The sequence below is a fragment of the Falco peregrinus genome, chromosome 2, assembly GCF_023634155.1.
Source record: "Falco peregrinus isolate bFalPer1 chromosome 2, bFalPer1.pri, whole genome shotgun sequence".
NCBI classification, from domain to species: domain Eukaryota; kingdom Metazoa; phylum Chordata; class Aves; order Falconiformes; family Falconidae; genus Falco; species Falco peregrinus.
The window spans coordinates 75,823,460-75,836,661 of record NC_073722.1 but is presented as its reverse complement, the minus strand read 5'-3'; the positions used below and the strand labels follow the sequence as shown (position 1 = coordinate 75,836,661).

Sequence of the window (13,202 nt, the reverse complement as noted above, 5' to 3'; positions counted from 1 at the left end):
AAAACTGCAAGTGCATCTTGAGTTTGTACAAGGTTCTCAATATGAGCATTCTTGCTCTGGACAATTTTCTTTGAGCCAGGACAAATCTTTTAAGAATTGGAGGGGGAAAAGCAGCAGTGAAGCACTCAAGTACGTGGGTTTTCCCCCCCCCCCCCACATATTTTTTTTTTCATTGCACACGTAGACCACATCTGAAAATCAGATTGCCAGTGGCTTTCTCAGACACTCATGTTTGTGTTTATGAAACAGCTCCTTTATTTGTCTTCAATGCAGACCGAGAATCCCCTTGCCATGTGAAGCTGTTGCGGTCTCAGAAGGTTGTTTACATCAGCTGTGGAGAGGAACACACAGCAGTTCTGACAAAGGTAAAGATGCTTACCTGGGAACACTGCCTGCTGTTGATGGTTTCACGTTAGTTTCCTGGGTAATAGTGAAAAGAACAGGTTGACTTACTGTATCCCATCCAACCCCAGTGCAGGAAACTAAATGGAAAGTGTAGTCTTACTATAACTGTCATTGCCAACATGATTCATTGCTGTTTTTGAAGATGAAGATGTTGATAATCCATGACAATGAATAGTAAAACTCAAGTGAATCGCTCAAAGAGATTAGATTTGAGCAAGAAAAAAATAATTAGCAAATATACATCCAAGGGGTTGAAAATAGTGTTTTGTTGGAAGATAAACAGAGTGTGATATTGTGCATCAGAATGAAATGCAAGTCAAAACAAATGAGTGTTTAAATGAAACATTAGTAGTCACTCACAGCACTTACAAGAGGTTTTCAGTTCTGAGCCTGCTGTTTCCCAATGGTGTATAGTTTAGTGGACAGAGGACAGGGCTGGGATTTGGAAGATCACTGCTCAGTTTTGTCTTGCCTCTGCCACTTCCTAGGTGTTCCTTCATTTTTTGGTGCCTCAGTGTTTTCCACTGTAAAATGAATTAAACAGCTGGGTTTGGGATTCGTGTGGGGAAGAACACCACTGTAGATTAGTTCTGTAGAAGCTCTGGTTCAGAGAAAAAGCTCACGGTCTTTTTGATCAGCAGCTGACAAAGATGGATGTAAAGTGCTGTGGAAATGGGTGCTACTCAGCTGTGTTTAAACCTGCTGGGGTTTCAGACTCATCTGGTGGTGGTCGTGGTGGCGGTGGGAAGCTTGTCTAATGTAGACATACCTGAAGATAATTCTGTTACTCTCTGATGGGTGACAAGGTAGTTTATTTGGAAGCTGCATTAGCAGAGCCCAAGTTTCTTTTCTGAATCCTTTGGAAATCCTCAGCAATCTCTGCCTAAGCTTGGGCTCGTACTGAAACTGGAGTCGGAGATGCACTGCTGGGTTATGGGTCCCTAAATGGAGAATATGCTGTTTGATTTGCTAACAGAGTGGAGGGGTGTTCACGTTCGGTGCAGGTTCCTGTGGGCAACTGGGACATGACTCCATGAATGATGAAGTGAACCCCCGAAGAGTTCTTGAGCTAATGGGCAGTGAAGTATCCCAAATCGCTTGTGGCAGGTGAGTCCTGTATGCAGACAGAAATTTTCTTTGGTGGTGATTAATGCTAACACTGAGTCTTGTAAATAGTCTCGCTTCTGTATCCTATGTGTCAAAACTAACTTACATTTTACTTCTCATGAGAATTTTAAGACCCTCTAAAGGAGGCTTTTTTTAATTGGGGTTGTTCCCTGGTAACAGATACCTTTACATCTTAATTCAGCAAGATTCAATAAGAGCAGCAGCCCCTTTGGTTACAAGTTTGCAGCCTTTTTCATAAAAAGGGTTAGGAACACTGGTGCTGTGTTGTTGCCTTTTGATATATACAGGCTTAGCAAATGACTAAGCTAATTCTGTGAGCCTGATACCAGCTGTATGCTGGCTTTAGCTGCCCTTTGTCACTTCCCTAAAGAGCTCCATCCCATAAACTGGTGCCATCAGGTGGCAAAACCTGAGCATTGGTGCTGGTGTAAAGACTGCTTTGCACCGGCTTCTGGCCTAGGGGAACAGAGAATAAGTTTTAGGCTGTTTGTGGTTTGTTTGTTTTCTTTTAATGTTAAACAAGGCCCAAACTTTGTACCCATCTCTGTTCCAGACATCACACTTTAGCCTTTGTGCCTTCCTCAGGAATGATCTATGCATTTGGCTGTGGAACAAGAGGCCAGCTGGGAACAGGGCACACTTGCAATGTTAAGTGTCCCTCTCCTGTCAAGGGTCACTGGGCAGCCCACAATGGGCAACTCTCAGGGAAACCTGGTACGTACTGTGCACCGCTTGGAGTCGCAGATGGACATAAATGATTTCAGTTCACTCATCACTGTCTAAAGGCGTCTTGACGTTGTTCTGTGAAAGTTCTTGAATTGGCAAAAGAAACCCGTCCTGTCCCAAATGCACTATGGTGATTACTGGGTGACCTCTGTTAATGCGTACCCTCTCCCTTTCTCTTTTCATGGTAGAGATAACATTTGGTGATCTTGAGCCTTCTGAAATGGTACTAATACTGATTTCAGAAGGATTTGGTTTCTCTTTAAAACCCTCATTGCAGTTTAAAAATTGCAACTTTCCCTCCTGCCAGGCCCTCTGTATCTCTCAAGAAAGGTCAACGGTGCTTGAGTTCTGGCTGATTTCAGCCTGGTCTTCAAGAGACCCAGGTGCCTCCTTGTAGTGTAAAGCCTGAGAGGCTGGCAGTGCAAACGTGGGGAAAAGGCCCAGCAGGAACTTGCATTCATCAGCCTCTAACACAACTGTGTCTCTTCAACAGATGCCTGTAAATACCACATTGTTAAACATATCTTCTCTGGAGGAGACCAAACATTTGTGCTTTGCTCGGAATATGAGGTAAATCAAATCAAGTATCTTCTCAAGTCTGCTCCCTTGTCCCAGCCTTCACAATGCATCTCTCGTTTTGGCAGTATCTCTGGCAAATGAGGCGTTGCTTTGGAGTCCATTCCGCCTTACGACCCTTACCAGTGACGGCAGTTGTTACAGGGACCGAAAACTGTTTTAGCTGTGGCTGAAAGTTGCCTTCCTTTAGCGGCACGTTGGAGCCGTTGGGAAGACACCGATTTCAGTTTGATCCGCAGGGAGGGGAGTCCAGTCGCCTTTGCAGATTGGAAGTGAGGGGCTGCTCTCCTCCTGAGACAGTGGGGTCCCCACGATTAGAGTGTAGGGCCGTGAACCAAAGACACTGGGGTTTTGTCAAGATGTGCTGGATGGAGGGCTGAATGCTGAATTGGGTTTTCTGCTTCTAACTTCTTTCAAGAAGTTTTTGACATGCTTTTTTGAGGCATGGAAATAAGTCTAGAATAAACGTACTGTGCCTGTAGTTATATGTGGTGGTATTTAAGAGGGCTTTGATGCATTTAAGGAAATTATATTTTTGTTTTTCCTGTTCCTCTTTTTAAAATGTATTTGATGGTGATCTTGGGTTTCTTTCCATACCTTCCTATGCCTTTCGTTTTGCACTCCTCAGTAATGCCACAACGGCCTAACCAAACCTGTTCAGAGACCACACTAAGGAAGCTCTCAGTTATATATAGAAAACGGAGATTATGGATAAGAAGGAATTGTTTTACAAGCCTTGTTTTTGCTGAAATCTGTATCTTCTCACAGAATTCCTTGCCTGCTGATGATTTCCGGACCATAAATGAAACACGTTACACCTGTTTAATAAATGATGAAACTATAGATGTCTGGAGGCAAAAGCTTTTAGAAAAGAACAGTTCTAATTCTGTCAAGTAGGTATTGTGGCACTGGATAAGCCTTTTGTTGAAAGTTTTATTTAAATAATTTTGTTGGCTTCCGTGCCATGTTTTCACTTGAAATGTAGCAGCCTTTTCAAGTGTCGTTCTTGGTCATTTTGAAGGGGAGGACAATTGCCAGTCACAAGGCTGCCAAGTTAGAGCTTTTTGAGCAAAACCGGAAGAATATGAAGCTGCCTCAGAACATTGCAAATGGTGGGTGGGGAAATGGATTTTAAAGTTATCCTTCATCCTGTGCTTAGAGTTCATGAAAAGCAGCAAGAACTTGTGAACAGACTTATTAAATTCCTTCCCCTGTGTGCCTGCCATGAGAAGGGCAGAGTAGGTGGAAAGGAGGCAGTGCTAACATCCCCCCTTTCAAGAGGGATGTTACATGATCCTGAATAAACTGCTTAACCCCTGTGGCTCTGAAGGGCCGATCCTGACCTTGTTTCCCATAGAAGGAAGGGAAGAGAGCTGAAGAGGTTTGCTGGGACATCTGTTCATCACCTCTATCTCTCTTTTCTTTTGTCTTCCTGCTGAAAACAGTAATGTTGTTCAGATACTGTCCTCAGCTGCCTGCTGGAATGGAAGCTTCTTGGAGAAGAAGTAAGTGGCAAACTTACAGAAGTGTGGCTTTCCCTTGAGGCAGGCTGGAATACCTTTACTTCACTCGCTGCTACTGTGGGATTTCATTTTTCTGATCAGACAGGAGACAGGAGCAGAGAGCATCCACTAAAGTAGTGGGTGATCAGAGCTGGGTAAGGAAGGCAGAAGGTCTAAAAGTACATGGTGAGTGTACTGTAAGTGGCACCAGATTCCTTGGAGCTGTCACAATGTTTTCCTTATGAAATGAATATCAACATCTTTAAAATGAGGGAGAGGGGTAGGAATGTGACATTAAGGGAAATGAGTGATGCCAGGCATCTGAATAGTAGTGTCTTACCTAGCTGATCTGGCTGGTGCATGTGCAGGTACACTTCAACACAGGCTGCTCTTAAAAAGTACATCTGGGGCAGCATGGAAGCACCCTCCTTTTAGGTGACATCAGTTGTGGAAAGGTTTGTGCTCCTGCTTACAAAAGCAGGAATCTCAAGTGGGTGTAACCAACAACAGGTGGTGACAAGGATGTAATATGCGTAGCTGAGTCAAGGGCTGTGGGTGGGGAAGGGTTGTGTTGGCCGTGTCTGTAAATGTTGGAGGTAACGGCATAAGGTGAGGAGGAGAAATCTATGGTGATGTGATGAGTAAATGACCTGTAACTAGGTGAAGAAAAGCTTAGTTACTCTGAGTAATCCTTGAGTAATATTTTCCAAGAGCAACTTGAAAAAGAGAACAGCTTACTCATTCTTGCGTTTTTCTGCTTGTCCAATGGTTTCTTCTCTAGTGGTGTGACAAGGCAGTGTGTTACTCCATCAGGAGAGTTGTGTCATGTTGGTTTAAAACACTTGTTGAGGTATCCACGTTGTAGAGTCACTGTACATAGTCCAGCATCTCCTTTGAATGTGGAAGTGGAGTTTGACTTCATCACCCCCGTGCAGTTCTCCTTCCACTTTAGTGATGCCCTGGCTAGTGCAGGACTTTTACAGAAAATCTTTGACAAACCGAATGATAGAATTTGAAGCCACCATACACTGAGGTGAGGCTGTATTTAACAACGTACCGCTGTGTGTGAAGTCTCATGTCATTGCCCTAGTATATCCCTCCAGTATCCTAATGCCATATAGGCCTGTTTGCAGTATGGCATTGTGGTACCCAGGGTTAGATGGAAAAGTGGCTTTTCTAGGGCTGTGTGACTGGGCACGCTCCAGTATGGCTTCTGCACGTCACAGCCTGAAGTGCTTTGTACCACAGTGAGACTCGGAGGTGCGATTTCCAGCCTGGTGCCATTCTGCTGCAGCAGGCTGGCCTTAAGTTCTCGTGTTGTTACAGTCACACCAGCCAACCGACAAATGCATCCCATCTTTAATAGATAACTTTTCCTTAGATTTCCTTAGATTAAGACCGTGTCTTAATCCAGCACGGTCTCAGATGAGTAGTGACGGACTTGGGAAATCCTTGAGGTCAATGGAATTTTAGCAATGACTTTTTTTTCCTAGTGACTGAAAAGTTTTGGCTGTAGCTTTCCTGCAGACAATGGTGCTGAGAGCCTCTGCTGCAGATGCTGATCCTGCTTTAGATGCTGAGCAAGCTGTCTTACCTGCTGGATTGCACATTCGGTGTTGCTAGATCTGGCTGTTAGACTGTTGTCCTCCGCAGGCTTGCCTTCATTATCCGTCTTACGCCCGTAGCCTGAGTAAATTGCAGCCTTTCAAGCGCAGCAGAAAGTGTGATAATACAACCATCAATCAGAAAAAGGAGGGGTGACAAAGGAAAATAATTAGGCTGTAGCTTCAGTTGTGCTTTCTCGTAGCACATCTTTGCTACAACTAAAGACCATGTGAAGACCGTTGTCAGCTGTACTGTGTTTTGATTGTGACCATTGTTTAGTTTTAGAAAAATTGAGAGTGGAATTACCGAAAAGCTGCTCTGAATGATCTTCCCGTTTTCTTGTGAAAACCCTCATCTGCTGTCCCCTTGCAGAGCAGTCAGGTGTCATCTTACGTATCAGCCTTCCCTTTCTTACTGGGTGTGATTAAACAGATTTTGTTGTAAAAGTAGCGTATGGAAGACAACATAGAAGATCCTGACATAGATGATACATATTTTACAGATTTTTAAGCAACCTGGCCTGTCTAGGCAGGCTCTTAGGTCAGTGAAGGAGGCTTGGGGGAGTCAGAGGCTTTGATAAAGTGTTTCTCTGCAAGACCCGGGGGGGTTCAGAAGGGAGAGTTGTCCATCTTGTCTTTAGCAAGAAGATTCCAACTTCCGCGTTATTTCTAGTCTGATAAATTCCCTAGAGGTCATTCCTCCATTGCTTGCTCTCAGGACATGCCAATACATGGGTAATGGTGTCTCTTTCTTAAACTTATGCCTGTCTGTCTGGGATTTTTTTTAAAGAATTGACGAACATTTTAAAACCAGTCCGAAGATCCCAGGGATTGATCTGAACTCCACCAGAGTGCTGTTTGAGAAGCTGATGAACTCCCAGCACTCCATTCTACTAGACCAGGTATTGCACTTCTGGGGTCTTGTGTGTTTGGAGGGGGAAATAAAGGCTTTGTCCTTCTGTAACATGCAAGTAACAGCAGATTTTTTTTGGGGAAGGGTTGTACTGCATATCTGCAGGCCAGATCCTTCATGGTATCAATGGATGCTTCTCCATTGACCTGGGCAGATTTTCACTTTCCCAGAATGTGTCTGTAAGACTTGATTTTAAAAACAAGGTTTATCTCATGGCATTTAACATGTGAAATGGCTGCTGAAATGAATCCTGTGTATGTTATACTTGTAAATAATGACTATGTACTCATTTGGTGCCTGTCAGGAGTAGAGTACTTTATGGTTATAAAACTTATTCTAAGGATTTTTTTTTCCCCAAGTGCAGAGCTGTGGGATAAAATCATTTATGTTCCCCATGCCATTTTTTAGCTATATTTTTATAGCTTTTTTACTCTGGGTTTGACTTTTATAGCAGGGGTGTGACCTTAACAAGAGGGGTTAACTAAACTCTAGCCAGCCCTGGAAAAACCTATCCAAACATTCATGCATTTTGGAAAAATTGGAGTTTAGCCCTGTCCTATGGAGTCTTTTTAAGAGGTTGTCAGGAAAAGCTGTCAAGTCCACCCATTCTGAACATGCTCCAGTTCATCAGTTCTCACGCATCTGCATTGTTAGGTGCTCTATCGCCCAGGGTAAGTTGTCTTTTCTCTTGTTTTCTGCTAGATACTGAAGAGCTTTGAAAGTTTTTTGATTCCTCAGCTGTCCAGCTCACCACCAGATGTCGAGGCAATGAGAATCTATCTGATTCTTCCCGAATTCCCACCCTTCCAAGACTCCAAGTATTATATCACGTTAACGCTTCCTCTAGCAATGGCTATCCTGCGCCTAGACACCAACCCCAGCAAAGTTCTCGGTAAGAGGCTGGCACTTCGGGTGCATGTTGCTCTCAGTATCCAACTGGGACACAGTGTTGCCTTGAGGTTTTTCAGTCATGTTTTTGTGTGGGTTTAATTTTTCTATTCTGTTATAACGCCTGCAATGATAATTGGGTATTATTTGTGATACAGTGTTATAAAGCAGTCGCCTCTAAAAAGCATCTGGGAACCAAAAGAACTCAAGGAATCCTCCCCCAAAACCTGTGTTCCCACGTAAAAGGATTATAAGCATAAAATTTGAATTTTAAACATGAACTGTGAGGAAATGAAGAATGTGCCATGCGGGTAAGATATGGGAAGTTAGTTACAATAGTGTAAAACTTACAGTGTTGTGGATAATAAATGAGAAAAAAATCAAGTTAAGAATTGTTTTAATTTAGAAGTAAAATACCATTTCAAAGAACTCTTACTGTGGAGGTTTATCCAATTTACCTTATTGAGTTTGCCTACATTCAAAGACTCTGTTCCAGAGAAATTTGCATGCCTCTCTGTGAACACGAACTTTATATATCATGAAGATTAAATGATCTTACTCTCTTAAATTTAATCAGACATTGTCACATTAGAATCTGTTTTCTGTATAAGTTAAATAAAAGTATATGCTAAATATATTATAAAGTTACTTTGCCCTGTATAAGGGGCAGAAAAACCTATTGGCTGGTCTGTGACCAAGCTGAACACCCCACCTCTTGTACTTTGGAATATTCTCATTTCTACTAAAATTTTTTCCTTTGAGCTCATTTTAAGCTAAGCAGCACGTGTGCTGCTCAATAATTGTTACTCATGTTTGCTAAGCTATTACTTTTCTTGTTGCCTTATTCTGTTTCTTAAGGTTGTCTGATACGAAATCTCATAATTGTGTAAAATGTTATGTAATGCATTCAGACCTCCAGGAACATTGTTACGGTGAAATTTATTTTGAGGTTTAGAAATATTTTTTTTATTCAAAGAGGCTTTGGAACCGAGTTTCCTCCTCTACTCGGGGTAGTCCACTGTGATTGTTAGCATACAGAAATGTAAAGGATTCTCATACTTTTGCCTGCCAGAATATGGTTTTGTGTTGACACTTTGAGAGGATAAACTGGTGTTTGTTTCTAACAGTTGACATGATGGTTTCCCAGGCTCCAGCTTCTACTTTGCAGGTGGATTGGTTCTAGCAAAGAAGCTAATAGTCAGGGTCCCTTCAGAGGAGAGGTAAGGGTTACCTGCCCTTGGCAGGAAAGAAGTCAGCCTTTCTAAGGAGGGGGCATTTCAGGCCTTTGGTGCAGATGTGCCAGGAGACCTGCTGGGACACCTGCTAGGAAAGTAAGTGGTGCTACAGAGAACTGCCCAGGCAACTGCTTTCTTACCATACGTGAGAACCAGTGGTCTGCCTGCAAGATCAAGTGTCTTGAACTGAAACTTGAAAAACTTTGAATTCAGGCTCCCACACCGATCAGGGATTGGGGCTGGGAAGTGGCTAGGGTGGTTGTATGAGAATGGAAGGGGAAAAGCTTTTTAGTTTCTGTTATCTAGCTGACTCCTAGCTCACTTTCCTATTCCTACAGTTAGGACAGAAATAAGGAAATTTTTGAAACAATCTTCAGGTGTGTTCTCCTAAGTTCAGCTGTAGCCTCCTATTTAGAGGTTACTCTGGCCTTTAGTTCAGGATTTGTATTGATGTTCTTCTGCTTTCCAGATAACTGGTGGTCTCAAGTGTGCCCAAGATACTTCCTCAGGCTAGTGGACCTCTATAAAGGTGCGGTGGTTTATCTCCTCAGTGGAAGAAAGACGCTGTTGATCCCGGTCCTGTTCAGTAGTTACATTACAGCTGCTCTCAGACTGCTGGAGAAACTCCACAAGGTAAGAGGAAAGCCTGGGGGGTGTGTTGGCTCAAGATGATTCAGCCTTGTCTGCCCTTTGTTGATTGGCAGGGGCAGAGTGGTCATGGCCCTGGCTTGTGAGCTGTGTCATTGTCCACTGAGTCACCACATGGGTAAGATGTTAGTGGTTTTCCTGGATTCAAGACGCTTGAAGGTTGTTAGTCCTCGCTCAAACACTAGGGAAAAAATTACCCTAAAGACTGCTCCTGCGGAGCCACCAGACTGCCTGCACTTGTGGCATCACCAGTACCTGTCCCTTGATGCTTTCTGTTACCACTGTGTTGGTACTGGGTAGTCCTGGTGAGGATGAGAAGGAATTAAAATAAGTCAGAAGTTTATCTCTATTCTTCTTGGCTTTTACTGAAGTGTAATAGACCATGTGATTTTGCAAGACTTCCTGGGTCCTATTGGTGCAAGCTGCTGTAATTGATTTTATGAAAGCAAACCTGCGTGTTCTAAAATGCTGAATATATCCATGTTTTAAAAAAGGTTGTTTTCTTCACTAGGTAAATCAGAAGGTTAAACACATAGAATATGATAAGTTTTATATCCCTGAGATTTCCAGCTTGGTGGACATTCAGGAGGATTATCTCATGTGGTTCTTACATCAGGCCGGAATGGTAAGAGGTTTTATGTATAGTCATGAAATAGCTGTCCATGTTTGTCTCTCTGGTTGTAGATCTCTATTTTTAATATCCTTAATGGGTGTAATATATTCGGTATAGGAGTTACCTGTATGTTAAGTATCTCAGATTTGGGTACTCGGTGGCTTGACAAAGTTGACTTAATATAAGGCTGTCAGAAGAGCTAGACCTTAACGTTTAACAAGCGCTTGCAACAGTTTCTGATTATTTATGTGAATTTCACTCAATCCTTACACAAGGTGATTAATTCAGTCACTGCTGGATCCTTTTAATGTAATCGAGACCTCAGGAGCCAAATCCTGTATTCTAAAATTATAATTTTTACCCTTTACTTCTGCTGTTTAGGCAGGTTTTGTGAATAATGTAGCCAGTGATCTTAAAATGTTGCTCTGTAAGAGGAGGCAGTGTGGCGTTCTGGCTAGGGGGCTGAACCAAGACTCAAGAGATGTGGGTTCTGTTCCTGGCTCTTCCAGTAACCTGCTGGGTGATCTTGGGTAAGACCCTTCACCTCTTTTATGCCTCACTTTTCCATCTGTAAGAAAGGAAATAACTAAACTGAGGGCTGGAATGTGCTGTGTAGGAACTTTGTGAGAATACTAAATTATAGCAAGGGAAGGAATCCCAAGTGTGAGAAAACACCAAAAAACCATCAGCCCGGGGATGCTGCAAGAGTAAAACCTGACTGTAGCAAGAATTTTTGTGTGTGTGTGTGTTCATGGACTTTCTAAATGTTGCGTGTGCTGTGTCCCCTGTCCCCTGCTTTCCATCATTTAAACAGTGCTGCTTTGTTTAGTGAGCAGAACAATAAAATCCTGACTCAAATTTATGTAACAGTGATAGTTAAAAATAGTTGAAAATGGTTTAAAAATGTATTGATGTGGCTACTGAGAAGAGTAATTTGCATTGCCGGAGTGGTCTTACATTGTTATGTTGCGGCCTTATGGTCTCTCCTGTTTTGCATGGCCTCTGCTCTGGGTCTAGTTTTCTTGTTTTTCTTCAGGAAAGTAAATTTCATCTAGGGCAGGCTAACACAGGCTTCTGTGCTGGTTAATTTTCTTAGTTTGTTCAAATCTTCTATTAGACTTGTGCATTTTCTTAAGAAGGAAGTTCCCATGCTTTTCTTAAAGAGGAAAAACTGGGTTTGTTGAACCCAGAGGAGAAAAAATTTTCTTTGGGTCACCTTTGAACTAGTCCATCCCCTAAAAAAGACACGAAATAAAGAGTAAAATATTTTTGTATTTCTTTTTTCCTTCACAGAAAGTAAGACCATCTATCATGCAGGTGAGAAAATTGTTTTTCATGACTTTTATTTAAATAAAAGTGCTATGGAAGCTGTACATAGGGAACCAATCTGCCTGCCTTTCTTGCAGGATGCTGTGACACTCTGTTCTTATCCTTTCATCTTTGATGCTCAGGCTAAGACCAAGATGTTACAGACAGATGCAGAGCTGCAGATGCAGGTAATCCTTCTCTCTCCCAATTTTCCCTCCCACTTCACTTTCTCTGCCTTTTGCCTTGGTGCTGCAAGGGAAGGTGTTCACTGGGAGTTAGTGTGTGCAGCATTTTATTGTTTCGGTGATACGGGAGAGCAGATTAGCTGGAGAACCTCTTTGCCTGGGCTATTTCAGAGGCAGTGCTCGGTGTCTTTCACTTCAAAACGTTAGGTAACATCAGAACTGCTAGATGTACGTGTGGTGGAAATTTAAACTATAGGGAAGGAGTACTTGCTTATTTTATGAGAGTCCAAGGATAAGAAGTAAGGTGAGATCTCAAGAGTTGTAAGGCTGGAAAAGCAGACAAACTTTTAGGTAAGTGGGCACTTCTTTCAAGTTTCTCTGGTGCAGGAGGAGTGGTTGTGAGAAGTGAGGGTTGAAGACCAGTTCCTGACACTGTTCGTGGTTGCAAGCAGCAGCTGCCAGCAGCTCAGCTCTCCGGGAGCGTGTTGGCAGCAGGGTGCTGAGCTCCAGCACCGTTACCCTGCAGGTGGCAGCCGAGCCAGCTCACAGCCTGGCTGGGGCAAGGACAGCTGGCCCCTGGGCTCAGCTTCTCTGTAGCTGCTTGGACACACAGGGCACCGCCAGGCAGAGATTGCTCAGCCCACACTCAAAAGCTGGAGTTACCTCCTCACAGCACTGCACTGCTCACAAGCTGGGCAGCTGAAAATACACACAAAAGGGTGACGAAATGAAAGCAGGGGAAGGTATCTACTGTACCTTGGCAGGACAGCAGGCTGGTAAAGGTTTTGCCACCCCGAGAGATAGGGTCTTCATGAAGACAACCACTTAGTCCAAAGAAATCAGTACTTCTGTGAGTGCTGAAATGGAGGAAGCGTGGTTTCCAGTGGATTTTTGTCTCAGGTTTAACCCACTTTTAAACTGAACTTAGAAATGTGAATTTCCCATTTGCTATGAACAGTGCATGAAAATGAATATACTGTGTGTGGTCAAAGATTTGCCTGGACTTTGTGCCTTACTGGACTCCAGAAAATCCATGTACATGAGAACTTTGAGTTGTGTGCAGTTGGGTTCCCTGGTGCCTTGCCAGGTGTGGTTGTCAGCTGGCTCCTTGCTTGGTATGTTAATAACACTGCTTTCCCTCATGGACTGGGTGACTCTTACCGGGGTGTGTTTGCACTGAGTTCCTTGACTTAATAAGAGCATGAATAAAGCCTCTTTTCCCTACCCACCTGCCTAACATCAAAAAACATTCAGGAATTTGATCTCTCTGATTCATGAAATTTGAGCAGCAACGAGGGGACTCAGCAGGTGTTGGTGTGGGAAATGGCATACAGGTAGGTGTACAGGCACACATACTTGTACAGGGTGGGTATGTAATCCTTGGGGAAGCCAGGCTAAAAGAGTAAGGGAGAAAGGAACACCAGGCATATAGTTGTTAATAGTTTTCTTTCCATAGGAGGAAAGGAGCTGA

At 43.1% G+C, this 13,202-nt stretch overlaps 1 protein-coding gene across 6 annotated transcripts in view; it reads left to right on the top strand.

Annotated features, from left to right (window-relative positions):
• The window catches only part of LOC101912142 (probable E3 ubiquitin-protein ligase HERC3), a 55,571-nt gene that overhangs the window by 28,753 nt on the left and 13,616 nt on the right, over positions 1–13,202 (top strand). For 3 of the 6 annotated variants that reach the window (XM_055795180.1, XM_005232519.4, XM_027779941.2), the window contains 12 exons: positions 274–365; positions 1,382–1,512; positions 2,087–2,247; positions 2,753–2,829; positions 3,604–3,728; positions 4,281–4,340; positions 6,732–6,843; positions 7,557–7,746; positions 9,447–9,610; positions 10,137–10,250; positions 11,532–11,555; positions 11,645–11,734. In XM_055795180.1, the coding sequence (XP_055651155.1) occupies positions 274–365; positions 1,382–1,512; positions 2,087–2,247; positions 2,753–2,829; positions 3,604–3,728; positions 4,281–4,340; positions 6,732–6,843; positions 7,557–7,746; positions 9,447–9,610; positions 10,137–10,250; positions 11,532–11,555; positions 11,645–11,734 (1,340 nt within the window). Of the gene's footprint in view, positions 1–273; positions 366–1,381; positions 1,513–2,086; positions 2,248–2,752; positions 2,830–3,603; positions 3,729–4,280; positions 4,341–6,731; positions 6,844–7,556; positions 7,747–7,900; positions 9,419–9,446; positions 9,611–10,136; positions 10,251–10,619; positions 10,769–11,531; positions 11,556–11,644; positions 11,735–13,202 lie in introns of those variants that run through there. The other 3 variants (XR_003552466.2, XM_027779942.2, XR_003552467.2) reach the window with 3 other exon arrangements.